This window comes from Diachasma alloeum, unplaced genomic scaffold (genome assembly GCF_001412515.2).
Source record: "Diachasma alloeum isolate Michigan unplaced genomic scaffold, Dall2.0 Dall_scaffold_00280, whole genome shotgun sequence".
Taxonomy (NCBI): Eukaryota; Metazoa; Arthropoda; class Insecta; order Hymenoptera; family Braconidae; genus Diachasma; species Diachasma alloeum.
Genome location: NW_021680419.1, coordinates 1,638,501 through 1,665,333, shown reverse-complemented (window position 1 = coordinate 1,665,333; position 26,833 = coordinate 1,638,501). Strand labels below are relative to the sequence as shown.

Here is a 26,833-nt window from a genome sequence, read left to right as displayed (position 1 = left end):
GAATGAAAATAAATTAATAAACAAAAGTTGATAAAAAAAATATTTACAAAAAAAATTTTTTTTTGCTAGAATTGCCTCAAACTGTCATTTTATTTTGTTATCAATTAATCCATTGACAAAATTTTCTCCCGTCAAAACTTCTCAATAATTTTTCATTCTACTGAATGAAAAATTATTATTCTCATTAGTACTCTCAAGAATGAAACAAATAGAATGAACAAAAATTGATTAAAAAAAACATAACAAGAATTTTTTTGGCTTGAATTGCGTCAAACAGTCATTTTTCCACTGTTTCATTCACCCTCATGTTTCATTTTGCCCCACTCTCTCCTCCAAAAAACTGTTGAAAAAAATTGTACCTCGTGCTCATCTTGTTTGTGTATCATATTGAACCAGATGGATTTTGAAATGTCATCATATTCAAGACTGACGTTTCGCTACCTCAAATGATGAATAATTATGCGCTGACGAAATTCCTGGTCCATCTGTTTCGAAGAAAGTTAAAAATGCTTATCGACATACCCTTGATCCATTCTGTCAACAGGTCCTCCAGGCCCCATCATGGGGTGTCCAGGGCCCATGGGTCCTGACATGGGATGGCCCCCACCTCCTCCAAAAGGGCTTCCTGGTGGCATTCCATACTGCGGGCCCCCGAAGGGTTGGCCGGGCGAAGGAAAATGGGGATTCCCAGCTCCAGGAGGCACAAAAGGTGGCCCCGAAGAGCCAGGCCTCCCAACAAACTGTGGAGGGCCACTCGAAGGTGATCCGAAGGGACTTGGTCCTGGCCCATTGTAAGGGGGGCCTGTATTATTCGGCGGGGGCGGAAAACCACTTTGGTTTTGGGGTGGACCAGGCCCAGGGGTGGAAGAGCCACTGGGTGCAGGCGAGGCTGTGTACTGAGGTGTCCCTGAGCCAGGAGGTGGCCCCTGATAAGGTGGGGCACTTGCAGGACTCCCAGCACCACCAGGAAATGGCGAAGGTCCTTGGAAACCTCCAGCATTACTTGGAGGGCCACCAGCGCTGTTGTAAGGGCCACCACCAGGGCCACCACCTTGGCCAACGGAATTTGGCGTAAATGGAGACGCCTCCGAGCCTGGTGGTGGACCCTTCCATGACGCTGGGGTTCCTGGATCCTCCAGGGTGGTTGTAGCTGCCAGTGGGGTATTCAAGCGGCTACAGCCTTCAACCAGAAAGACATTTCACTGTCATTCAGTGGTGAACATTACAGTGGATCAAGTCGAATGTCAAAGTGATTGAACAATTCAGTAGTGAAGTGGTAAACGGAGATAAGTCAACTTATCTCCCAGTTGCGTTTTTGAGGAATATTTCGGCATCTAAGGGAGATACCGAAATTTTTGTAATGACATTTGTTGTAGCTCTCAATCGGCTCTACAAAAAAGGTCATAATAAAAATTTTGCTATCTCTCTTAGATTCCGAGATATTCATTGAAAATGGGGTAATAGTCAAAATTGACTTGTACCGTTTTACTACTTCGCTAATGATATGAGTAAAAGCCCGAGGGCTGAAAACATGAGAGATAGACGTAAGTTAACAATGGACACTCTGCTGCCTTGCTGTATCATTGACGTTAATAAAAATCTTTAAAAGGGAAAAAAGGTACAAGTGAATTTTGGCTGTTGAGCCGTTTTCAATGAATATCTTGGAATCTGGGGGAGATAGCAAAATTTTTGTTATAACCTTTTTTGTAGAGCCGATTGAGAGCTACAACAAATGTGATTAGGAAAATTTTGCTATCTTTCTTAGATTCCGAGATAGTCCTCAAAAACTCAAGTGGGAGATTAGTTGACTTGAACCGTGTTATCACTTCGCTACTGAATTATTTCTCCAACATTGATATTGATACTGGAAGAGGTTATAATTTTGTTTTTAGTAAACACGACCTCTCCACTTGGTGGATATACTTCCCATCAAGGCTTACAAATACAACAAAATATCGAAATTTATGAAAATTACCATTATTAGTTCCATTGGCCTTCATCGTTTTTTTCACAAAAAATCCTCACTCCACCTCACCCATCGCGCAGCCCCAAAAAAACCAATCACTCATAAATTTCACCTTTTTTTAAAACTTCAGCACTGACAAAAAATGAATAAAATGGATGAAAAAAACACTGCAACGTGCAAATTAAAAAATGGATCGACAAAACTTGAGACACAAAATTCGATTTTCCAACTTGTAAAACTTTTTTTCCCCGTAATCACTCCAAGATGCCACACTCAGGTTATGTACCGGCGACCTAACCTAGAAAAGTCCCTGTAAACGCGTTAACGCGAGTCCCACAATCACACAATATTTTCCCGTATAATTTTCAACTTTTTATTACACTTCTCATCCCAGCAAATAATCTTACTCGGCCAGTAACCGGCTTCTTCATTTTTTCTTCATTCTGCTTTCACAAAAACTCACAATTTCGGTCGTCAACAACTTGGAATAAATTGTGTACCTCAACGCCGGCATTTTTCGCGATTATTTCGATGGTATAAGAGTATTGATGAACTTCAACCACTTTTTTCACCTCCGTTTATAGTCCAGAAGCATACACACCCCCATTCCATTTATTTTTGCATCGGATTGGACCGTGGAAAGTAAAACAATTTTTTTTCCACCTTTTTCACGATATCACACAAACACCACAAATGATCCGCTTCACAGTGTGGGACAGAGATGGAGTGTGTACCACCCGAGTCAAAAGACTGCCTTTTTTCAGGTACGTCCAAGTCTCATCGCGGTGCCCCAACATTTCTCTTCCATGAAAATAGCTTTCTTGAAAAATGTAAAACTTTACAATTGTCGATTCTTTTTTTTTATATTACAATTTTATTCTACAGTACTCTCATGTGAATACCATTATGCTCCTCTCAATCATCTTGTGAGAATAATAAATGAGGAATTTCTTTTTCTGAAAATCCTTTTTCTATTCACTTTTTTCCTGCAAGATAAATCAATTAATCAATGATTCTGTGGAAGACTGCGAATGAGAAGAAAATATTTATCGTCATTCTCAAATGTTCATGTCCATTGCTGCTTTCCATTCAACAAAATAGTCGGAAATTGGAATGAAGAGCACGTGTGCATTCCCAATGAAATTAGTGCGTGATCCATTGACTCATCGTTTTGTCGAATCAAAATTTAAAACGAAATGCCACTCCAACTGTCCTATGGCGAAATACTCGTGACTATCTGAAGACCATTGAGAAATGCACAGTAACAGCACTAAAGATCGCTCTCGAATGCACATTTACGAGGATGGCTCGTCGCTTCAACTTCAGCCTTCTGCCCCACTTCTTTTTGGTTTTCGTATCCACTCTCCTCACCATCATTTCGTCCAGGAGGATCTCTGCTCACCTTTGAAAGCCTTGGCGCAATGACTGCAATTGATTTTCCATCGTTGTACAAAAACTCAACTGTTATTAAACTTGCATATTCCACTGTTTTGTAACAGGCTGATATCTACTGCGCGTAACACTGAATCAGTAGTTTCAGACTCTCGTGACATTTATCCAAAACGAATGACCCATCAGTCAAGGTCAAACCCAATGCACTTGAAGCTATTTTCTCTTTTTCTTCCAGAAAAACAGCGCTTCAGACTACTGTTTTCAGTAATACGTAACAATGCAGTTCGTCAGATTGTTCATGTTTTTTAAATATTTTTTCATCTTTTTATTGTTACAAATGTTTTTCTTTGTTTTACACCTATGCAGTCGCCTCCTCTCCTTAATAATTAGTTAACATCAGTTGCATAAGATTTCTTCTATGTTTATTTTCCTGTTATCCTTCATTTCAACTCTGCTTTAAATTAGTTGAGGTCTAGTATCACTGTTAGTCCCCACTTATTTGTGGCTTTTCTCGTTATTAGAGTGCTGATAGGGGAGGGTGGGGTAAAATGGACACTTTAGACTTTTTACAAATTATTTATAACTCAGAAACAAATTTATCAATTGAGCTCAGTTTAGGCTCGTCACAAAGGGAAAGAGTTGTTCTTTGTATTGAATAAAAAATTATTAAATTTTATCACCATTTCAACCTCTCATTAACATTTTTAAAAAAGCCAAAAGTGTCCGTTTTACCCCAGCCTCCCCTATATGTGGACGTCCGCATGAAAATGGACCACTTTGTCGATATGGTGTTATGTATACTCTGATAATATTGATAACATTCCGCACATTTGGCGCCCAAAATGATCTTCATGGGGTCAAAGAGAAGATGGAAAAAACAATTTTCATCACGCTGTGACGAAAAGTGAACTTTTCGGCACGCTCCGCGTGCCTAAAAGTCCAGTTTCCGCCACATCGTGATGAAAAATATTGTTCGTAACTCGTGAAAAAATGTTTTTTAGCTCGTGGGATTATATCACTCGCCTTCGGCTCGTGATATAAACCTCCCACTCGCCAAAAAACACTTTTTTGCACTCGTTACGAAATATACTATTAACATTGGTGCAAATGGGAGTTGCTGACACAAAAACGTGAATATCTCGGAAACTAGAATCGACAAAGTGGTCCCGTGGACGTGGTCATGTGGACGTCCACATGTATTGTTTAATACCTCACAATGCATCGGTCTTCGCAAGAACAAGAAAGAATTAATGCATCTCGCAAAAAAGGTAGAGACGAGAGACATTAATCTTTCAATTTGCTGTTTTGTTCATCGACATTGGACGGAGGCGAGAACAAAGTTCATTACATGCGGATGCAAAACGCAGGTGAAGCGTCCGAAGTTGCATGCACGTGACGCATGCTACGTACGGCCCTGTCAAAGTCTCTGGCGTGTGTATAAAACGTCAGCGACGCCGCAGGGATAAAGAGGTATTTTCGGTGAAGAGGGGAGGGAGCGAGAGAGACGCACAGAGGTGGCACCCCTAGCTGCTGGCTGCGTCTGTGTGCGTCAGTTACGCTTTCACCGTCGCTGTTGCATGAGCTCTTTTTTTTCCTTTCTTCTCTAGTTTGGAGGAAAAAAATGAAAATGCTAAAAATGGGACACACTGCGCCGTCTCGTGGCTCCTGAGGAGGTTAAATTTTTCGAGAGCTGGTAAAAAAGAATTGGAAACGAGTCTCCTCCGACGACGCGAGCACTGCTCTCTCCCTTTTCGGAGAGGAAAAAAGTATGCGCTGGATGTCTCATTGGGGCTCGTTTCGTCGATTATTTTTTTAATATGGCGGGAGGGGGTCTTAGCGTGGCTAGAGGTCCCAGCGGTTGACAGTAGTGTCACCCTAAAAATCAATAAGGTTCAGCCACGGCCCTTTTTCACCCCACTCTTTTTTATTACACCGAATGAGACGGTGAAACCTTCTCTCTCACTTTGGGGAATTATGAGCATTTCCTCGACGATTCATTGCATAAGGGATTCCGGGGGGGAGGGGAAGAGGAGTTTAAACGATTTATGCGAAGATGGGGAAAAAAATCAAAAATTAGTTTAAAAAAAAATCAATTCTCGGCTGTTGCAGCGCTTCATTCTTAAAAATTATAAAAATTAAATTTAACGGTAAAAGGGGTCGAGCGGGGGGGGGAGGTAGAGAAGAGTTTAAACGATTTATCCGAAAGAAGGGGAAAAAATACTCGAAAATTATTTTGAAAAAAAAAATCTGTTTTGGGCTGTTAAACCGCTTTATTATTAAAAATTAAAAAAATTAAATGGAACGTTAAAAGGGCTACAGAGGGGGGGGGAGGTAGAGAAGAGTTTAAACGATTTATCTGAAAGATGAGAAAAAAATACTCAAAAATTATTTTGAAAAAAAAAAAATCTGTTTTAGGCTGTTAAACCGCTTTATTATTAAAAATTGAAAAAATTAAATGGAACGTTAAAAGGGCTACAGAGGGGGGGGGAGGTAGAGAAGAGTTTAAACGATTTATCTGAAAGATGAGAAAAAAATACTCAAAAATTATTTTGAAAAAAAAAAAATCTGTTTTAGGCTGTTAAACCGCTTTATTATTAAAAATTGAAAAAATTAAATGGAACGTTAAAAGGGCTACAGAGGGGGGGGGAGGTAGAGAAGAGTTTAAACGATTTATCTGAAAGATGAGGAAAAAATACTCAAAAATTATTTTGAAAAAAACATCGATTTTAGGCTGTTGTACCGCTTCATTAAAAAAAATTAAAAAAATTAAATTTAACCTTAAAGGGGATACAGAGGGGGGGAGGGAGGTAGAGAAGAGTTTAAACGATTTATTTGAATTATAGGGAAAAAATACTCAAAAATTATTTTGAATAGAAAAATCGATTTTAGGCTGTTGAACCGCTTCATTAAAAAAAATTTAAAAAATTAAATTTAAAGTTAAATTTGAAAAGAGTGAGAGAATAAACAACTTCACATTTTAGATTCAATGAACAACTTTTATTCATTTATGTACTTTTCCAAAGTTACTTGTGTGATTTTCTCATGTGTTCTTCAATTTTTGATAAAAGTATCCTAAAACGACCATATTCACTAATATGTCTAAGATTCATGAACATTTTGGCAGCGCGCGTCGACGATCGCCCTTTTCCTTACGCCTTCTACTAATATAAAAATGAAACATTATAGAAAACCCTACGAATCACAAAAAAAGAATATTTTTCATTAGTTATTGGTAAAATAATTCTCCACTTCAACCGAACATGAGGGATTCCATATCTGTGGACGGTTCGTTTCCCGATAATTTTCTACAATAACTTCTACGATGCAGAGGCGCGCGCCACACTCGATCATACCGTCTGTACACTTTTTTATAGTAGTTTTAATTTTGTTTATCCAAATACATGGTTGCTGTTTTCCGTCTAACTAATCCATTTATATTGTTTGGATGATCCTATATACAGTATGTACATTTTTACTGTTTTCTTTTTTCCTTTTTCCTTCCTACTATTGCGTCGCTTGCGTGCAAACCGACACGTGTTTTTTCAACAGAACACAAAATTGAACAGTAATTTTTTCACTCGTTTAGAGACTCGTTTGACCAGGAACCAATGGCGATTCCCACGATTGAATGGAGAAAATAAGTGCATTCTGAGAGTTCTAGACTTCTCACACACACACACACACCAGTAGGGAGATGAAACTCAGATGAAAAAACGTGGAGACTCACGTTGACTTCAACATTTCACACTAAAAATCCCCTCTCCTCTAACGTTATGGAAAAAAAAGTCATTGAGTTATCCCCTAACGCAACGAGTAGCAAGATTTATCTATCCTAAGAAAGTTGAAATCCTTCACTCTCGTATTGCAAGATAATTATTTAACATTTGCTCCTACAGTGTACTGAAAGATGTATCGACTTTTTGTACCAGTTATTATCTAAAAATTTTTTTATTCAACTTTTTTCATACCACTCGCCTACAGTTTTATTTACATCTTTTGGTACGTAAACATCCACTCGGATTTTTCTCATTCGTTAAAAAATACACGCAAACAGAATATCCTTCAATAATAATAACAAAAGAAAAAATATTGTTTCAAAGAACAGAAACGAGGGGAAAAAATGCGGAGTGAGGAGGGCACTACGAGTACTCATCTCCTCAATTCGCCAATCACAGGCTTACATAAGAAGGCAAGGATGAAAAATCATGAATTTTCCTTATAAAAACTTACTGCACCTGTTACACATTTTCGTCTTCACGTGCATTTTGTCTTGTTCGTTTCTTTTACAATGTTTGGTATCAATTGAATAATTACCGTTCTCCAACAGATTCTCAAATATTTTCAACCTTGGAGCTTTGCTCCTCTTACCTAAACGATAATGAATAGTGCATCGTGCACAAGATAATTTCAACCGTGAACAGAATTATCGCCATGAAAGCAGAGATGAGGGTCGATTAAAATAGGGAGAATTTATAAAAATAATGCTGAGTGAAATTGAACAGTAGAAAATTGAGTCTTGAAAAAATGAACGAAATGAAGTGGGATATTTCATGATGCCTATCTTTCAAATATGGAGAGTTTTTTGCCAATCCATAAATCCGAAGAGCTTTGTGGATAATCCGAGTCTTGATTGCACATAATAATACACTGCCCTCTCGAGGTTTTTTTCCCTTAATGGCTTATTTGGATGTGGGAATGGTGGGCTGCCCCATCGGTGGCACCCTCGCTTGTCCCCCAAGTAGTTCCTTATAATAAGCATTAAATTCAGGTGACAGATAGGGACTAGCTGGTGACATAGCCGGTGGTGGGAAGAGTCCACTGCAAATGGCCGAATAATATACAGGATCCAGCATGCCCATACCCCCTGGCAGATACTTTCCAGTATTTGGCAGTTGACTGACATAACCAGAATTCGGTGGAACACTTGGGGCAAATCCAGACGAGATATTAGGCATACTGTGTCGTCGGTCTTGTCGCTGGGCTTTCTGAGCATTTTCAATGCTCAATTGTTGATCTCTGGTCTCACTCTTTCTCTTTTCAGCAGCCATTTGATGAGGATTGAGCCCCCTCACTGGATAAGCAGCAAGATGATTGAGATTTGGAATATTAGGAATCACCTGTTGACCAGCTGGCTTCCTCGATGAGTACGGTGAAAGGCTCTCAACCGGTCTCACCGATAATTTTCCATTCTGCATTCTCATCCTCTGATTTTGCAGATTCAAATTAACATTATTCACGGTCGAAATGGAATTGCCATTTCTCACTGGACTAGGTAGTTGCGCTTGTGGCTTGACTTTTGGACTCACCAGGGTTATCTCAAGATTATTAGACGCCATTGTGCGGCTATCAAGCATTGGATAATTGAAGGGACTCTTCCTCGAGGGCTCGGATATTTTTTCTTTAATCGTCACAGACTTCAACTCCAGATTCATGGGATTTGGCCTGGGGACAACGGGAACCCGAACAATCTCCAAATTTGGTCTGCTGAATGACTGACTCTTGTCCAATTGCTTTGCAGTAAGATCCAAGACACCACCAGCATGATTTATAATTGCAGTAGGAGGTGGAGCCACAGCTGCTTGTTGATACTTCTGATGAGCCAAAATGTCCTTTGGATTTCCATAAACCATTCGCTCGGTGTAGCCGAAGATTGACTTGGACTGAGTGACTTTTGGGGGTAAAATCCTTTCACCAGAGCTGTTAAACCTCCCTGGAGATATTGGAGATGTCGGCACTGAGCCAGCATTGGCGTAAATCTGGAGAAGGTTGGAATTATTTGATGCTCCAAGATTGATGACTCTGTTGTTGTTGTTGTTGCTGACACTCGAGTTATTATTGTTGTGAGTCTTTGAAGGTCGCACTGGGGGCTCGGTGTCACCAGGTGATGGCAGCATGTGGCCAATATCAGGTGTCACTGTGACAGAAATCAACTTTGGTACAGTACTGTTAGTTGGCTTTGTTGGAGATGATATTTCGTCGTCTCGTTTTGGAATAATGGGCACTATCACCGGTGTTATCGTTGCTTGAATGACACTTGGCCTCGAGTCCAACTCCACAGCTGTCACTTCGAGTCCTCCCTCCCTCAATATCTCCAGTTTTCTCTTCTTGAACGATGGAATAACAATTTTATCACGACTCGAGTCACTCTCCAGTTCGAGATCAATGACTTCTGGAGATTTTGGGGGATTGATCCTCTCGGTTGTGATGAATTGGGCTCTCTCACCGAAGAGAGGAATGTTCTCTTTACCCTGAGCCAGCAGAGTCGTTTGTTTCGCATTTTGGCTCTCTAATTTCAATTCTTTCAAATCTTTTTCCGGTGGTGGGGTGAGGGTCACAACCGTACTTGGGTTCTGAGAGATTTGATGTGGTGGGGCTGGTGGCGTTGGAGGCGACTGCTGATTGTTGACAAGTGGACTATTCAATTGTCTTTCTAAAACACTCTGGCTTTCCGTTGGTGTTGTCGATGGAGTTATACTAGTCGATGAGGTATTTGAGGCATTCGATGAGGGTGGAGGAGTTGGAGGACTCGACGAGGGCATCGACGAAATTATTGTGTTGAGAGATTTTAGGCGTTCTGGCTTCACTCGAACACTACGTAGGGAAGAAGTCTTAACCTCAGTCTTTGGTTTGTCACCGTCTGGCAACTGTGACATTGTTGAGAAGAGCTTTTGCATTGGAGGCGTTGAGGAAGGGGTGCGAGGTGGGGAAGGCGTCGCTTCGGATTTTACAACAGTCGGCTCGTCTGATGTGGATTTCGTTCTCCTTCCAGCTGGTCTGACTTTGGTCTCTGAACCTTTCTGGTGCCTCTCGTACGGTAGGAGAAGTCTGTTTAAAGGGGAAATATCATTCAGTTACTCTGCAAATAACAGGGTCATGCATTCGTGAAAAAACGATTGGATAAACTGTTTACCTTTCATAATGTCGACGTGTTATTGTCGCTGCACTCGTTGATCCAGTATGACCACCCATATCGTCGTAAATAGATTTCCACAAACGTCCAGCACTCACTGAATCGTATCCACCCAGTTTCTGGACTTTTGTGTAGAATACGTACAAATCAACTGCAAATGAAACATTCATTCGTCAGTGGTGGAATATTCGAGCAGAGCTCTTTTATTATTGGACAAAAACTACTCGACAATGATTTATGATGTACTGGAAAAACAGTTCTAGAATGGGACTAATTTACGATCCGTTGTGCTCTGCACTGCAGAGCGGTTTAATCCTAAGGACATGCTGAAATTTGAAGAAGGAGTGTGTCCTCTTGAGTCGTAAAACTTTATTATTTTTGGTTTTCGTTTTTTCAGTGAAAGTTTTCACTTGGCTTCTGCTTTTAGGGTCAGGACAGCGAGATTTTAATGAAGTGTCTCATTGTTTTGCATTTATTTGTTCACTTGCACTCATATTCCATTAATTCATTTACAGATTACACGGACAAAAAGTCATCAGTAGCGAAGTGGTAACAAGGTTTAAGTCGACTCATCTCCCAGTTGAGTTTTTGAGGAATATTTCGAATTCTAAGGGAGATGGTGAAATTTTCGTAATTACATTTGTTGTTGCTCTCGACCGGCTCTACAAAAAAGGTTATAACAACAATTTTGCTATCTCCCTCAGATTCCGAGATATTCATTGACAACTGGTCAAAATTGACTTGTACCGTTTTACCACTTCGCTACACTGAGAGAAAAACGGCAAAATTCTCAAACAAGTCTTACTTGTGCCAAGAAAAGTTTTTTGAAAATGATCAAAAAAGGATTTTTTGTGCTAAACATGCAAGAGTTCGCTGGAATGAAAAATTTTTGTCGCAAAAATAGATTTGGTAGTTCAAAAAAAATTGCATTCTCTGTACACGCAAGAAATGCCATTCCTAGCACTACTCCCTCGTTATTCAATACTCCCATACGTATTTTGCTCCCGAAAAATCTTTGTTTTATGCGAAATAAGGGATAGCAGTTTTTCGTTTCGACTGTCTAATAATCACAGACAAGAAATGAACCCTTAAATGAAACAATAATAATGATATGTCGAAAGCAGAACAATTATTCATGTTTGAGACTTTCAAATTCGAACAAAACAAATTTTTTTTTTGGCAATTTTCAACTAGCGATTTTGTTGGCCCAAACAAGACTTGTTTGACAACGTGTTTATTTTCTCTCAGCGTACTGCTGGGGGTCGCTCACGCCACGAAACAATAGATTATCGATAAATAATCGAGGGAAAAGGACCAGAACCTCTCCAAGAAAAGGTAAAATACCCTCAACAGGGACTTTTGTGTGCATCAAACCCTATATTATCCAACTGTCAACTGCAATGTCACCTCAATTCAATGAAAAAAAAAATCCTTTCGTCTTGATAATGCTTTTGTCTATATGACTCATCGAGACAAGAATTCTGCCAGTTGTTTTTTTTTTTTTTTTTCAATTTCTGAACTGTCATGGAAATGGAATTGTGCATGTGTACAATCACTCACTCTGTCTGTATCCAAGCAATGGCATTTTTGTAACTGGAGTTCCACGTGAGCTCATGAAGTTCTGTACATCAGCGAGAAATTTTTTCTCCTCAACACTGGCCTTCCGTTCGCTTCGTCGAACAGTACTTGAGGGCCCCTTAGCCAACGAGTTTGAATTCGACGTTGAACTTCGTGAAGTCGAAGCCACTGAAGCCTCACTCTCATTGCTTGATTCGCCTGGTGAAGCACTGCGCTTTTTACGCTTTCTTCGGGGTCGGCCTTTCAATTTGGGAGCTGTGAACAGAGAAAGAGAAAAATCGATAACAAAATCACGCCCAATTATTTCTAAAATTATTGAAAAAAAAATTAATTGAGAAAAAGATAATGTGATTGTTTGTCTCGAGAATCGGAATGTATTGACATCAACAGGTCTGATGTGCACAAGGTTCACTCCCTCGCCCTCTGCGAGGCCGAGCGCACCGGCACTGAATCAAAACAACAGAAAACACGTGGCGACAGAGAAATGACTCAAGGACAGTAACAAAAAACGACTTCATTGAATAAACATGTAAAAAATTCAGTGTTGAAGAATGTTAGAAACATAAAAACAATAGTGAAATTGAAACGAACCCAAAATGTTGAGATAGACGACCTGATTGTTCCGAATCTTCATGACAATGGCCATGATCAGTGTGTCAATTATTTTTCTCGTGTGAAAAAAATCAGGAGCAAACGAATTCAAACGCTTCGAGTTTTGTTTCAATATTTTAACTACACTTTGGTGGTTTTTTTTTTCTTCACCTGAATATAGCTGTCAGTGATAAAAGTAATTGTTTCGTAGATATGAAAAATATGAAACACGTGACTACAAGTGTACGACGAAACGGACTGCTGCCGGGTGACGAGCGAGTGCGCCAGCCTTGCCGGTTCGTGCGAGTGTAAGTGTCGGTTTCTGGTGTGGGGAGATGTATTTGTAAAGGTTTGTGCCGTCACTGCCCGTCAGAACAAAAAACTTCCAATGATTTTGAGGTTACAGTTTCTAAATGAAAAGAATGAACAGTTTTGTTGTGTCTTCACGAGATTTAACAGAATCGAATAACATTGGTGTTTTTTTTTCCTTCGGCTCTCAAATCCGCACGGTATTTTCAACGGGTAAAGTTCATGTCGATGTATTACCGACAGTGTTTCTGTGCATTGAGCGATGACAATGCTTTCTCGAAAAAGGACTGCAGTCCTATATTTACTGAAGATGAAAGAAACGTGAAGTTGTTTTATATCGAAATATCTCGGATTTTCATACATAAATTCTAAACTCTACAAAATTCATGAAAATTCTTCGATTTCCCAGTAATTCGAGAAAAATCTTTGAAGATCTACGATTATCTGGAAAACTGTGAAGTTTTCCGAAGAATTCAAGAAATTTTCTCAGTTTTCTAGGAAATCAATTTTCAACCCTCCCCTCATTTTTCAACAATTACAGATTTTAATCAGATTATGTTAAAAAGTAAAAAAAAAGAATTAATCAAAAATTAAAAATTATTCATTGATGGTGCACTCTTCATTCTCTTAATTCTCTTCAAGTCATTATCAATATTTATAAAACATCTGTGAGAATATGAAGTTTAATAAATTCGATTTCTTCATTTTCACAACGAACAGATAGGCGCGTGCACAGATCCAATGAAACAAAAAAAAGACAACAAGACGAGTAGAGTTTGTCACCTCACCTAAATGATTGCACAGTAATTCATGGGTCTCCAAATCGGGATAATCAAAAGTGTCCCTACAGAATAGTACCCTGGTGCCAGGTAATGCAGTAAATCCTCCGAGTGCTGCAGCGATCGACGAGCAGAGCCAGGCCGGTTCAGCACCCTCGAGCCTCCTCAATAGTGCTCGATACCTGCAGTACCTCGGATATGACAGTACAACGACTCTGGTTTGTACGACCTCCTCACTCTTCTTTCCATTATTTCCGCTGTTCTCCATGTCCTTCTGTTGTTTCTCCACGTCCGAAAAATCGATGCCGGGGTCCGTGAGAACTTGCGGCTGCTGTTGATATTTTTCTTCTATTTTTTCGGTCGACACACCGGGCCTCATTGGAAAGGATACCTCGCGACCCCATGACCACTCCAGAGATGGTGCCAACCATGTCACAAGGTCATGAACTCGAACTACCACTTTTTCTGATATTGTTAGAACTTCGTCCTGTAATGGATAACGAGTTATCATTAGGAATGTCTAGTGTAATTTTGAGAGAACAATTTAAACTCAGTGGCGAAGGGGTAAACCGGGTAAAGTCGATTTTGATTTCTGGCCAATTTCTGATGAATATCTCGGAATCTAAGAGGGATAGCAAAATCTTTCTCATGACCTTTTTTGTAACCCTCAATTGGCTCTACAAAAAAGGTCATGATATAAATTTTTCTATCTCTTTTAGATTCCGAGATATTCGACATAAACTGGTCAACAGGCAAAATCGACCTCGTCCGCTTTACCGCTTCGCTACTGAATTTAACCCCACTCTTGTCACCAAACGTAACCCTGCGAGTTGGTCACCTGCGCGGGGATTCCCCGCCGTGTTATTTAGGCTTCAGCGTTGCAGAATTCACCCTACACTGCTCGTGCGCTTTAGCGAGTTTCCGGCAACGTCGCGTCATGGGCAATTTCATTTAACATGGAAAAAAATAATTCGTCTGTTCGGAATAATTTCTTTTCTTTAGGAATTTTGGGAATAAATTTTAATATTCATTAAAAATTGACCAAAACAACAAGACGCTCTTCGCTGAGTTTTCGAGGATTATCTCCGAATCTAAGCAAAATAGCGAAATTTTTATTATAACCATTTTTGCAGCACTCAATATGCTCTATAAAAAAGGTCATTACAAAAAATTTGCTATCTCCCTTAGCTTCCGAGATATTCATTAAAAATTGACCGAAACAAAAACTACGCGCGGCGGGGTTTCCCTCATAGAGCGACCAATCTAGGGTTAATCATCCGCAATGAAAGAAAAATTCAATTCAACAGAAGCCAGGGTAATAGTCGATACATAAATAGGAAATGTATTCAAAAAAACAGCCATTTTACGGGCGTGTGTGAAGGCCTCCACCAGATCTCTTAAAACACGTACCCACTGAATAATTGAAATCAAAGTGAAAATGCGTTGGTAGTGGTCCGTTGCTATGGCAATTGCACCAATGGGGCCTCCAAACTCATCGATAAGCTATCAATTTACTAAAACATATACATCTATAGAGTAGCCGTTCGTCAAATATTTTCGGTGCACTGTACGCGATCACATGCACCAAATCGTTCGATTTCTAGGTGCTACAGACTGAGGAATAAAACGAATTCTCTTCCCCTTTAATTTTTCGTTTCCACTCTGAATAATTTTATGCGCAGAGAGAAATGTTCAATAAAAATTACGGAACTCTCAATTCACTCACCGATTACAGAATCGATTCCGAAAATTCAAGTGACGGTATCGTAATTTTTCACCGGAGATTCAGATCAAAATTACGGAACGCTCCGGAAAAATTCCGTGACAGTTCCGTAAAATTTCCTACAACTACATTTCGCTCCGGAATTATGGAAAAAAACGTAATTTTTATTGAATATTTCTCTCCGTGCAGTCAAGGGGAATATTTAATACTCAATCTTCAACGTTGCATCCGTGAAATTCAATTTGTCGAATATTCGCTAACGAAAATGCCCAAATATTATACAGTAAATATTTAACTTTATTGGTTTCCTCAAAATTATAATAAATGTACATTCGACTTCGATTTACCTCGCAATTTCTAATTCAAATACATCCATCGGGTTTAATCCCTGAAAATATAGACGTGTAGCCGGTTGAATTAATTAATCATTAAATATTTAATAAAATTGTGAATGATGCTTATTAATAAAATACAATGGAATTTCATGAATGCCCGGGATTTGCCGTGTGTATATATGTATACGGAAAGCTTTGGAACATTGCCATCGAGCGATATCGGGCCGGATTACAGAGGAGCAAGAGGGGAGGGAGTGTTGAAACGACGAGTGAGGAGCGGGCGGGGGTGGGGGGGAGAGTGATTCGAAGCGTAGTTTTTATATAATCGATGAAGTTACGATGGAATCATTTCCCTCGGATATCTCAGATCTCCCATTTCAGTTTGTCAATGGATAATCGATTTTCCGGAGGAGAATTGAAATTTTGTTGTAATTGAATTTCGACGTGATGTAATGATTTCAGTTTAAACGCAATGAATTAACACTACGACAGTTCATCATAATTGAGGTCACACCAGCGGCAAAGTGTATTCTTGGAAACAAATGCACGCTTAGTTGCTCAATTTATCAATTAATTTCGTTGCATTCTAGCCCTCTCATTTTATTCTCCAATCGTATGTGCATGAATTAAATCGATGAGCCCGTTCGAAGCACAAATTCGAGTGAATATTTTCATTTAAAACACAACAATTAGCGTGTTTTTATTCTCAACAACACGCCCTCGAGGCAGGATATGTGCGCGTTTTGATGATAGAGAAGATGTCTTCATTATTGGTTCTCGGAAGGCAAAGATAATTCAGTAGCGAAGCGTAAACCGGGTTACGCTGTTAGAAAATAAATTAAATTTCATGGATAGTTGAAGACCAGTTTTCAGGACAGTGACTGGATGCGATTTAGGGGAAAAAATCATGAAATTCCAGTTTTCACTGAAAATTTAGTGAAATTCCAGAAGTTTAAGCAGCGTAAAGACGAGAATTCCTTAATTTATTTGAATTTCTAATCTAATATGAAATTTCTGTGCCAAATTACATTGGATTTTCAAATAAATATGAAATTTCATTATTTTTTCTCCCCAAATCGCATTCAGTGTCACTGGCCTGAAAATTCAAGAATATATTTACCAGAATTTTCTGGTTTTCTATTCATTTTCAGGGGGAAATGGAACGGAAATTTACAGCTCTGTCTGATTTTTCCACGAAATTCGGAATTTCCAATGACAAAATTTGGTCAAAATTCAGTGGAATTGGAAAACGATAAAATTTTTCGGAATTTGTCGGGGAAAATTCAGACAAAAATTTTTAACAGTGTAAATCGATTTTGACTTTTGGTCAGATTTTAATGAATATCTCGGAATCTAAGAGAGATAGTAAAATTTTTCTCATGACCTTTTTTGTAACCCTCAATTGGCTCTACAAAAAAGGTCGAGACATAAATTTTTCTATCTCTTTTAGATTCCGAGATATTCGTCAAAAACTGGTCGATACTCAAAATCGGCTTAACCCGGTTTACCGCTTCGCTACTGAATTTAGGAATAGAATATTTCTGGAGTGAATATTGATTCGCACAATAAATTCATCCCCCCGAGAGGGGATCCAAACCCCTGCTCATTAATTTTCTTCATTCATCACAATGCAATGGATTGCTTCATTAGCGGTATTCAATTATCTCTGCATTGATTACGTAAACTAGTCATTCTTCAAGATGAAAAAAAAACGGTGAGGAAAAAAACTGTGACATATAAACGCAGATTAATGGGAAGTCTCCATTTTTTCAATTTGCATTGCAAGGTGAATGAAAAATCTGTCTGCAGTCGTCGTAAAGTTTCCTCGTAAAATTTGTTTACAGAATGTGTCCATGATTTTTTACTCATTCTCCTTCCGGAAGAGATTTCCGAGTAGCAATTGCAAAATTAAAGATTTCAATCAGCTCAGCGTGGTTATGATAATGCCTCAATGCTCCACCGCAAAGTTAAAAATATTTTTATTATCCGGTCAATGAAAGTCACACGCGGGCCATTTTTTCAGTTAAGGGTGTTTAGCCAGTGTCGGTAAATTGTCGGTAAATGTGTTTTTTTTTTTCATGGTCAAGGAAAATTCTGTAATTTTTTCGGATGACAGCAGAGCATATAAAACTAACTTTTCTAACGTTAAAAAAAATTAATCGCAATAGTCTCGGGAGAAATGAATAAACTAATTTTGCTTTATACACGGGCTGTTATGAAATTTATGTTCAAATTGATAATTCACCTGCTAGAAGACTCTAAAAATACACGGAGAGAAATGTTCAGTACACGGAGAGAAATATTCAATAAAAATTACCAGAAAAAGACGTAAAAATGACGTTTCGAAACGTAATCTGGGAGCGAAGTAAAATTCAATAAAAAGTGTCAATCGTCACGTAAATTCTACGATCTGTTCCGTAAAAATTACTCATCCGTCCGACGCCTCACGGCTAGCCATGAGTCACCGTGAGGGGGAGATTTTAACAAAACGTTCCGTAATTTTTCCGGAACTGTTCGTAAAAATTCTTAAACATCCAAGAATTTTCATGTTCTGAGGCATAGTAAGTCTTGAAGTTTCTGTTAGATTTTACAACTTCCAGAAAAATTACGTGACTTTTTCGTATTTTTTCGGTGACAGACCCGAAAATTTACTGAGCGTTTCAGATTTATTCTCTTATATTCCTATAGAAATTCACTGAAAACGATTCTCGCTTGCGGATTACGTGAAATGTTCCGTAATTTTCCTTGAATATTTCTCTCCGTGTAAAAATTACGGAACTCACAATTCGCTTACCGATTACGGAATCGACTCAGAAAATTTACGTGACGGTATCGTAATTTTTCACAGGAGAGTCAGACAAAAATTACGGAACGCTCTGGAAAAATTCAGTGACAGTTCCGTAAAATTTCCTACAACCGCATTTCACTCCGGAATTACGGAAAAGATACGTAATTTTTATTGAATATTTCTCTCCGTGTAGAAATAAAAATAGAAGGTAATGTGTAAAATCCTGCTGAACCCAGTGGCCCCAGAAAAATCTGGGGTACGCGGGCAAAAAGAGGAAATATTTGAATGATTCAATCCCACATAAGCGCATGTTAGCTCACGCATTTGCACACTTTGTCTACTTAATTTCTAAATAATGAGCATGTTTTGGTGGATTAAAATTTCTATAAAAGTGAGGGGAATTCCTTCAAATCCATTTTTTCAAGTCCTTGCTATTTAGGATAAACATCCTTAACTGGTCTTCAAGGATGAACGCTCAAGTGGGCCTTCAAGTATACCCTTAGCCCAATACCTATAATTTTCGAAATAGAAAAACGGAAAACTGGAAATTAATATTAGTGCATGTGGGCGAGTGTGCAAGAGGCTGAGCAGTCCATCGATTGCCGGTACACCAAAGATGTGGAATTTCTCCCCGCCAGCTCCTTCCAAAAATATTTTCATAACACGTTCATTCAGGCAGCATTTGTGATATTAATTATCGTCGACAAATTATCGCATGCACCGTTGCTTGTGAAGGATAACGATTCTCGGTTGATAGCATTCCAATGGGGGATTTCTTCTCTCTTTGCAGAACGTGGGAGGGGATTCGTCAGAGTGGAGGGGATGGGCATTGTGTTTCACGCGCACACTCAATATAACCAGTGATTCTGGCTACCTCGAAATCAATTCCAAAAATTCGGCGCCCGTGGTTGGCAATGGCTTTGTACAAACGGCGGCTTCTATTAGTTGAGTTTCAATGCCCTCTATTTTCTTCCATGGCAACTAGAAATATTTGATTGCCACGGTGATAGTTGTTGCATTCTTTTCTCTTTCATTTTCATTTTTTTGTTTATCATGCATTCCAATAATTGATACAGACGAGTGGATACACTGCCTCAATGAAAAAATATTCCAATATTATTTCTCACTTGCAAAATTATTCTATGAAACTCCATGTTTTTTATTATTATTATCCTCCTGGCACTAAAATCACCGCATGAGTGCGTTTTATGTCTTCAGTTGTAGTTTTTTTCAGGAATTTTGATGCGGAAGCATCGCCAGCGAATCTTTTTCTAGCAGTTCGCGCATCTCTTAATTGATTGCAACGAGAGCAATTGATTGTCCTCGAATGTAATTCTGTTTTTCCGATATTGATTTTCAATATTTCTCTTCATTTCGTTATTTTCCTCCGGATTTTTTTCACGACAGACGCGCCTAATGGGAAAGAGGACTGTTTGAATTTCGATTTAAACATGAAAAAATCGCCGCATCCAGTGGAATGCGCTTCGAGAATAATTACTGAAATTCATTTGATGAGTGTTTGAATGAAAGAGAGGTGATAAAATTCAGTAGCGAAGTGGTAAAGCAGTTGAAGTCGACGTATCTCCCCGTTGAGTTTTTGAGGAATATTTTGGAATCTAAGGGAGATAGCAAAATTTTCGTAATTACATTTGTTGTAGCACTCAATCGGCTCTACAAAAAAGGTTACAGCAAAAATTTTGCTATCTCCCTTAGATTCCGATATATTCATTGAAAACTGGTCAATGGCCAAAATTGAGTTATACCATTTTACCACTTCGCTACTGAATTGAAGTGTTCGAAAATAGACGTTCTCATCTCGAACAAAAGCAAAACCTCGGACTCAAGCACATGGTGCATTATTCACGGAGTGAAAAAAATTAAGAGATGTTCGTGGAAATGTGAATTACCGAGAGGAGACATTTGCGGCTTGGAAAATGAATTTTAAAAAAGTATAAATGACCATAATTTTATAATAATTCAAACAACCAATTCAAGCAAAACACTATAGATTTTTTTTTTAACTATAGATTAATTCAAAAATTATTTTTCATTCAATAGTAGTAATAGCTATAATGATTTTGAGTCATGAGCTATTGAAAATCAGTATATAGTACTAATTAATTGTCAAATCGCGACGGTTCGATTCTTATTAAATCTTTCTCAGGCTCTTGATAACATTCTTGAAGAATATAAGTATATAAGATTGACATTTATGCATTTTATGGATTTATCTTCCTACGGGAAAATGTTTACTATTACCAGGACCAGATGCTAGTGTTGTCAAGAGCCTGAGGAAGATTTAATAACAATCGAAACATCGCGATTTGACAATTAATTAGTATTATATACTGATTTCCAATATTCCATGACTCAGAATCATTATTAATAATCATGGAGATGAAGAATAAAATAAACAGGAATATCTAGCTTCCATTCTATTGAGAAGTAGTTGGAGTACGTTATTTGAGGAATAGGTAATTCCATCGTCACTGCGGGGGTAGAAGCAAAGCGAGAGGAACAGTACACAAGCCGCCAAGCTCTGCTCAGTTATTCAAAGTGAAACAAAGATGGTAAATATCCTCTGCCATTCCCTAACTCCTTCTATCACTTGGAAATCTGACGCGAACGATTTCAGTAGCGAAGCGCACGGAGAGATATTCAATAAAATTTATGTATCTTTTCCGTAATTCCGGAGCGCAATGTGTGTTGTAGGAAATTTCACGGAACTGTCACGTAATTTTTATCTAAAATCCTGGAAATTTTCCAGAGCGTTGCGTAATTTTTACCGGAATCTCCCGTGAAAAATTACGATACCCTCACTTAAATTTTCTGAATCGCGAATGGGATGTTGTGAGAAATTTTACGGAACTGTCACATAATTGTTACCTAAAATCACGGAATTTTTCCAGAGCGTTCCATAATTTTTATCTGAATCTCCCGTAAAAAATTACGATAGCGTCACTTAAATTTTCTGAATCACGAATGGGATGTAGAAAATTTTACGAAACTGTCACGTAATTTTTATCTAAAATCCCGGAATTTTTCCAGAGCTTTCCATAATTTTTACCTGAATCTTCCGTGAAAAATTACGATACCGTCACTTAAATTTTCTGAATCACGAATACAACGGATGTTGTAGGAAATTTTACAGAACTGTCACATAATTTTTACCTAAAATCCCGGAATTTTTCCAGAGCGTTCCATAATTTTTATCTGAATCTCCCGTAAAAAATTACGATACCGTCACTGAAATTTTCTGAATCGATTCCGTAATCGGTGAGCGACCTGTGAGTTCCCTAATTTTTACTGAACATTTCTCCCCGTGCGGTAAACCGGGTTGCGTCGATTTTGCCTATTGGCCAGTTTTCCACGAATATCTCGGAATCTAAAAGAGACAGAAAAATTTTTGTCACGACCTTTTTTGTAGAGGCAATTGAGGGTTCCAAAAAAGTTCATGAGAAAATTTTTCCTATCTCTCTTAGATTCCGAGGAATTCATCAGAAACTGGCCGAAAGTCAAAATCGATTTAACCCGGTTTAGCGCTTGGCTACTGATTTTAAAATCGTAAACGAATTTTGTTCATCGCATTAAACCATCTAATTGTTAGAACATTTTTCATTTCGCTAGTGATTTCGACTGAGAATGGCAGAGGCAATGGAATTGGATGAAAAACAGAAATGACACGAGTATGCGGCAAAGATTATGTATGCGAGCGTGAATTTGGGGAATGGGAAAAAGAATAATCATATAGTACAGGGCAAACAGAGACTTCGGAGGCTTGTGTGTTAGTTGCTATAGTAACGTGGAAACCGGTGAAATATTGTCCAAGTGTGCAATGGAGGGGCAGTGGAGGGACCACGAAGAGAAATAGCGGGTGGGGGAGGCTGGGTCGGTGGGGATAGGACGGAGAAGCCGAGAATATTTATCAAACCACAGAGTATGTTACCCCTTTACCCTGCGCAATTCATATAAAAACTTTTCCTCCAAAAATTATTTCCATCCGAGGAAAAATTTGACGCAAATTCATAACTTTTTCGCATGAAGCTATTCTATCCGCATTTACATATTTCATTTGAATTTTCATTCGGTTTTCCACCGGTGCGTTGGTGAAGTTTTGCTATCGCAAATCCACGGGAGTGTTTTCCATGAAAGAATGCGCATGAGAATTCGTATCGCTCGTCCAAATGCGGATGCCTACTTTTTTAGTTAAGGATGGGCGATAGTTTTCGATTAATCGAAAACAGCGATTTTTCATGCTCGAACATCGATGCTTTCAACGGCCAAGCCAACAAAATTTTTCATTTTTTTGTCTAATAGTGATGTTGATTGAATGAGAACAAACAAAATAATAATTTACATAACAAATTTTCCAATACAAAGAACAATTCTTTCCCTTTGTGACGAGCCTAAACTGAGTTCAATTGATCAATTTTTTTCTCAGTTATGAATAATTTAAAAAAAAGTCTAAAGTGTCCGTTTTACCCCACCCTCCCCTAGTCGCCCCTTGAGTTTATTGATATTTGCGGGACGCCCCAAAAAATCCTTCAATTGCGACAAACTCTGACATTTGTCCAAAAATTCTCCGCTCATTTCCCAATTCCCCCCGAGGAAGTACGCGAATGCACCCTCTGATATGCGTGGCGACATCTGAGGGGGGAGGAAGCAGACAGTAAAGCCCGACCAGGGGATGGGGAAGAGAGAGAAGGAGAGAGCGAGAGAGAGAAAGAGAGAAAAATCAAGTGAACGAGCCCTGGGACGAGGCAACGACCGGATACGCTCGGGTCTCCTGCTTTATTCCATCTCTCCCACTCTCATCTCCTTTTCTTGCACTCAGCATTTCTCCCTCTCTCTCTCATTTCTGGTGGCTATGTACATGCGTGTGCATAACTGCCGGAGGTCGACGGATGAGAGATGAGAAAATGAGGTGAACACTTATGAGGTATTATTTAAAATCTGTTGTCATCGGGGGAAAATAACTCATCCACAAATTATCAATGAAAACAGAAGTAATGCAGTGAAATTTGCTAGCTTATCCCCCATATCTGCGCCTTTTCAATCCTCATTTATCCCATTTTACACTTTTTGCTGAGAGTCAAAGTGGGAGGAGTCCCGATTTTTTGGGAAACAAACCCCAATGATATTCTCTAATTAGAACCTTTAACGCTGTGACGTGCTCAGCCAACACTGGGCGACCTCTTGCATGCAGTGTTTTCATTTCATTTTGAACAGTCGTTCTCAACTCTGTTGAAAGCAAATTAGATAAACCGACGTTCAGCAATAATAATAATTGATATTAATTGATAATCATATCGTGAAAAGCCGTTTCGTTTTCAAACACGATGATGATGGAATTTCCGCTGAGTTTCGTCATTATCGCAGATTTTCCCGCAGTGCATGTTTTTATTCAAATGCACGGAGAGAAAAATTCAATAAAAATTACCAGAAAAAAATATGAAAATTACGTTTCGGAAGGTAATCTGCGAGCGAAGTAAAATTCAATAAAAAGGGTGAGTCGGAACTGAAATTGTACGAATCGCCACGTAAATTCTACGATTTGTTTCGTAAAAATTAACCAGCCGTCTGATGACTCACCGCTGTGGGGACAGCAAGTCGTTCCGTAATTTTTCCCCAACGATTGAGAAATTTTACGGAACGAAACGTAGAAGTAACTCACAAGCTTCATAAAAATTGTTGAACATTCCAGAAGTTTTGATTTTGGAGGCACAACAAGTCGGCAAGTTTCAGTAAGATTTTACTTCTCCGGGAAAAATTTCAGATTTCAGATTTCTTCTCTTCCATTCCTATAAAAATTGCCGGAAAACGATTCCCCCTTGCGGATTACGTGAATTGTTCCGTAATTTTTACTGAATATGTCTCTCGGTGTGAATGAAAGCTCGAGTAGAGGATGAAGTTGTTCATCGGGGTCTAACGAAATTTTTCCTCAAATTTTTCAAATGAAATCTCCGAAAAAAGTCGGAGAACGGATTTCCATTTGTCGCAAAGTAGTTTATCACCCTAGACAGATTCTATCGTGAACAAAGAATCCAATATTTCCGGGCCCCCGGCGTGTCGCACGGCATACCGCGCAAAGTCTTTCTTAACCCGTTTGCCTTCAAAAAGTCGCCGTGGACTGACAGTTTTGTCTTTTTTTTATTCTCACGAATCATTGGGCTTCGCAACAATTTACGACAACCGTTAGGATGTACTTCATTGGAGGGAAAACGAGGAATTTCGACAGAATCAGTATTTCAGTGTGTATGCTCAGTATTTCATTAATTGGGAAGTGATTACTGGAATTAAGACAATGATTTCTCATACATTGAAGATCGATTGTCCTATTTTTCCTATTTACACAGAAAGAAATTTTCGATAAAAATTAGACCTCCAGAGGGCCAAACGTGGGACGAAATGACATTCAATTGAAAACCCGAGTTGAAAACCCGAGTTTGTAGCAAAGATGTCAGACAAGATATGAATGTTTTTTTGGGCTCAAATGAAAGAGCGGCTCGAGAAATGGCGTGCTAGGACCTCTAAAGATGGTTTTGAACCAGGGGAGACTCCTAGACGCCAACGTTCTATACATACTCCTAGACCCCATTGTCCTCCTAGACAATGATGTCACAACTCTGCTGTTCAATTGAAAACAGACATCATCTTTAGAGACATTTGTCATGTTTAGAGGTTCTAGCACGTCATTTCTCGACCCGCTCTTTTGTTTGAGCCCAAAAAAACATTCCCCTCATTTTTCAACAATTACAGATTTTAATCAGATTATTTTAAAAAGTAAAAAAAAAATAATTAATCGAAGATTACAAATTATTCATTGATGTCTCACTCTTCATTCTCTTAATTCTCTTCAAGTCATTATCAATATTTATAAAACATCTATGATTATATTTATTTATTTATTTATACTTAATTTTCACAACGAATAGATAAACGCGTAGGCCTAGTATATCTCTAAAAACGAATAATTAGTGCAAAAAAATTAATTGAAATATTAAAAATATCCCAGGGCCTCCAATTTTTTTTGTTTCTCTTACCCTTATTAAAGCATATGCTCTATGAAGGGAGACTTGAAGTCATTAAAGCATCGCCCGATTGGTATGCGCTTGCTTGCGCTTGGGTGAAGCACTTGTGAACGAACTAAGGTTCCACTCACCACATTTGTACACTTCTTATCTGATTACTCAGAGAGATAAAACCAACCTGCATCACAAAAATTGAAAAAATTGTTTTCCATCAATAACTCATTTTCGAAAAAAAAAACCGACTCATCTCCCTTTACCGCTTCACTACTGAATTTATCTTGCGTATTCCCCAACTCTCTTTCATTAATCTATTTATTTATAGCAACATTCATGGGAATTTCATCCAAATTTAATTCCCTAGATTTTGACTTAAGCCCAGTTTTTGATGAATATCTTGGAATCTAAGCGAGATATCAAAATTTTCCTCACAATCTTTTTTATACCCCTCAATTGGCTCTTCAAAAAAGGTCATAACAAAAATCCTTCTATCTCCTTTAGATCCCGAGATATTCGTCAAAAACTGGCCAATCGTCAAAATCGACTTGACCCCGTTCACCGCTTCATCGCTAAATTTTTACGATTAATTCCCTAATAATATGATGAGAATAAATTGATGGTTTCCATCATTTGAAGAACTTTGTGAGGCATCAGTACTGCATGGGAGACGATAGAGTCAAGCTAGCCAGAGACTTGGGGAATAAACGACGCATCGGTTTATTGAATAAAACCGCGCGGCCTGGGTCCAATGGTATAGTGGTATATGATGATAATAACTTTTCGAACTCGGCAGCACAGCCTTATCTTCTCGCCTTCGTCCGTGAAATATAATTTATAATGTCATATCTCACACGATGAAGCACACTTCAGGTATTAAAATTTCTACAAACGCGTGATACAGTGAAAATTCAAATTTGAATATTCCCCAGCGCCTCCTTCACCGGGAATAATATTTTTCAATGGTCTCTTGAAATTCGATAAAGCAAAATCATTCAGTAATAAATTGCAGAAGGCAGAGGAAATGCCATAAACTGACTTTCTCGTCCCCTTCTCCAGCCTCTACCAACTCGACCCAACTCATTCTAGACTCGTAATTTAATTTTCTCTCATCCCCCCTCTGTCACCCAAAAAAAAAAAAATACACACGTCACGTTATTTATGCTCTGTATAAAATGAAAGTGAATACTTGTGTCAGGTTTGGCAGATCGAAATGACAGTGAATTAAATTTGGGCGAGATGAGCGGACATTTCAATTTCAGTGATAAAAAATCTGTGATCCGTTACTCGAATGCCAAGTATTATTTCTAGACCGCAGTTGAGCCCAATGCCATAAACGCATTCCACTTTTATTCCAATAATCATTATTATTTTATTTTTTACGAGTCCTATTTATATCCAGCTTCTACGTACACTGGCCGATGGAATTCCAACAAA

General features: G+C 38.6%; 2 protein-coding genes across 3 annotated transcripts in view; both read right to left on the bottom strand.

Moving 5' to 3' along the window:
• Positions 1–522: 522 nt before the first annotated feature.
• On the bottom strand, positions 523–2,656 carry LOC107038311 (proline-rich protein 2-like; the record flags this gene model as incomplete). The annotated part of the gene is made up of 2 exons (XM_015257338.1): positions 1,976–2,656; positions 523–1,180 (listed from the first exon to the last, which is right to left on the bottom strand). Coding segments are annotated over exons 1-2 (683 nt in total), but the record flags the coding sequence as incomplete, so codon positions are not given.
• Positions 2,657–6,946: 4,290 nt separating this feature from the next.
• The window catches only part of LOC107038413 (AT-rich interactive domain-containing protein 5B), a 41,780-nt gene continuing 21,893 nt past the window's right edge, over positions 6,947–26,833 (bottom strand). Inside the window, exons 1-5 of one of the 2 annotated variants that reach the window (XM_015257511.1) lie at positions 15,596–15,649; positions 13,535–14,012; positions 11,829–12,101; positions 10,269–10,419; positions 6,947–10,183 (exon numbers count right to left, since the gene is read on the bottom strand). In XM_015257511.1, the coding sequence (XP_015112997.1) occupies positions 8,038–10,183; positions 10,269–10,419; positions 11,829–12,101; positions 13,535–13,904 (2,940 nt within the window). In that variant the 5' untranslated portion in view covers positions 13,905–14,012; positions 15,596–15,649 and the 3' untranslated portion in view covers positions 6,947–8,037. Of the gene's footprint in view, positions 10,184–10,268; positions 10,420–11,828; positions 12,102–13,534; positions 14,013–15,595; positions 15,650–26,833 lie in introns of those variants that run through there. The other variant, XM_015257510.1, reaches the window with a different exon arrangement.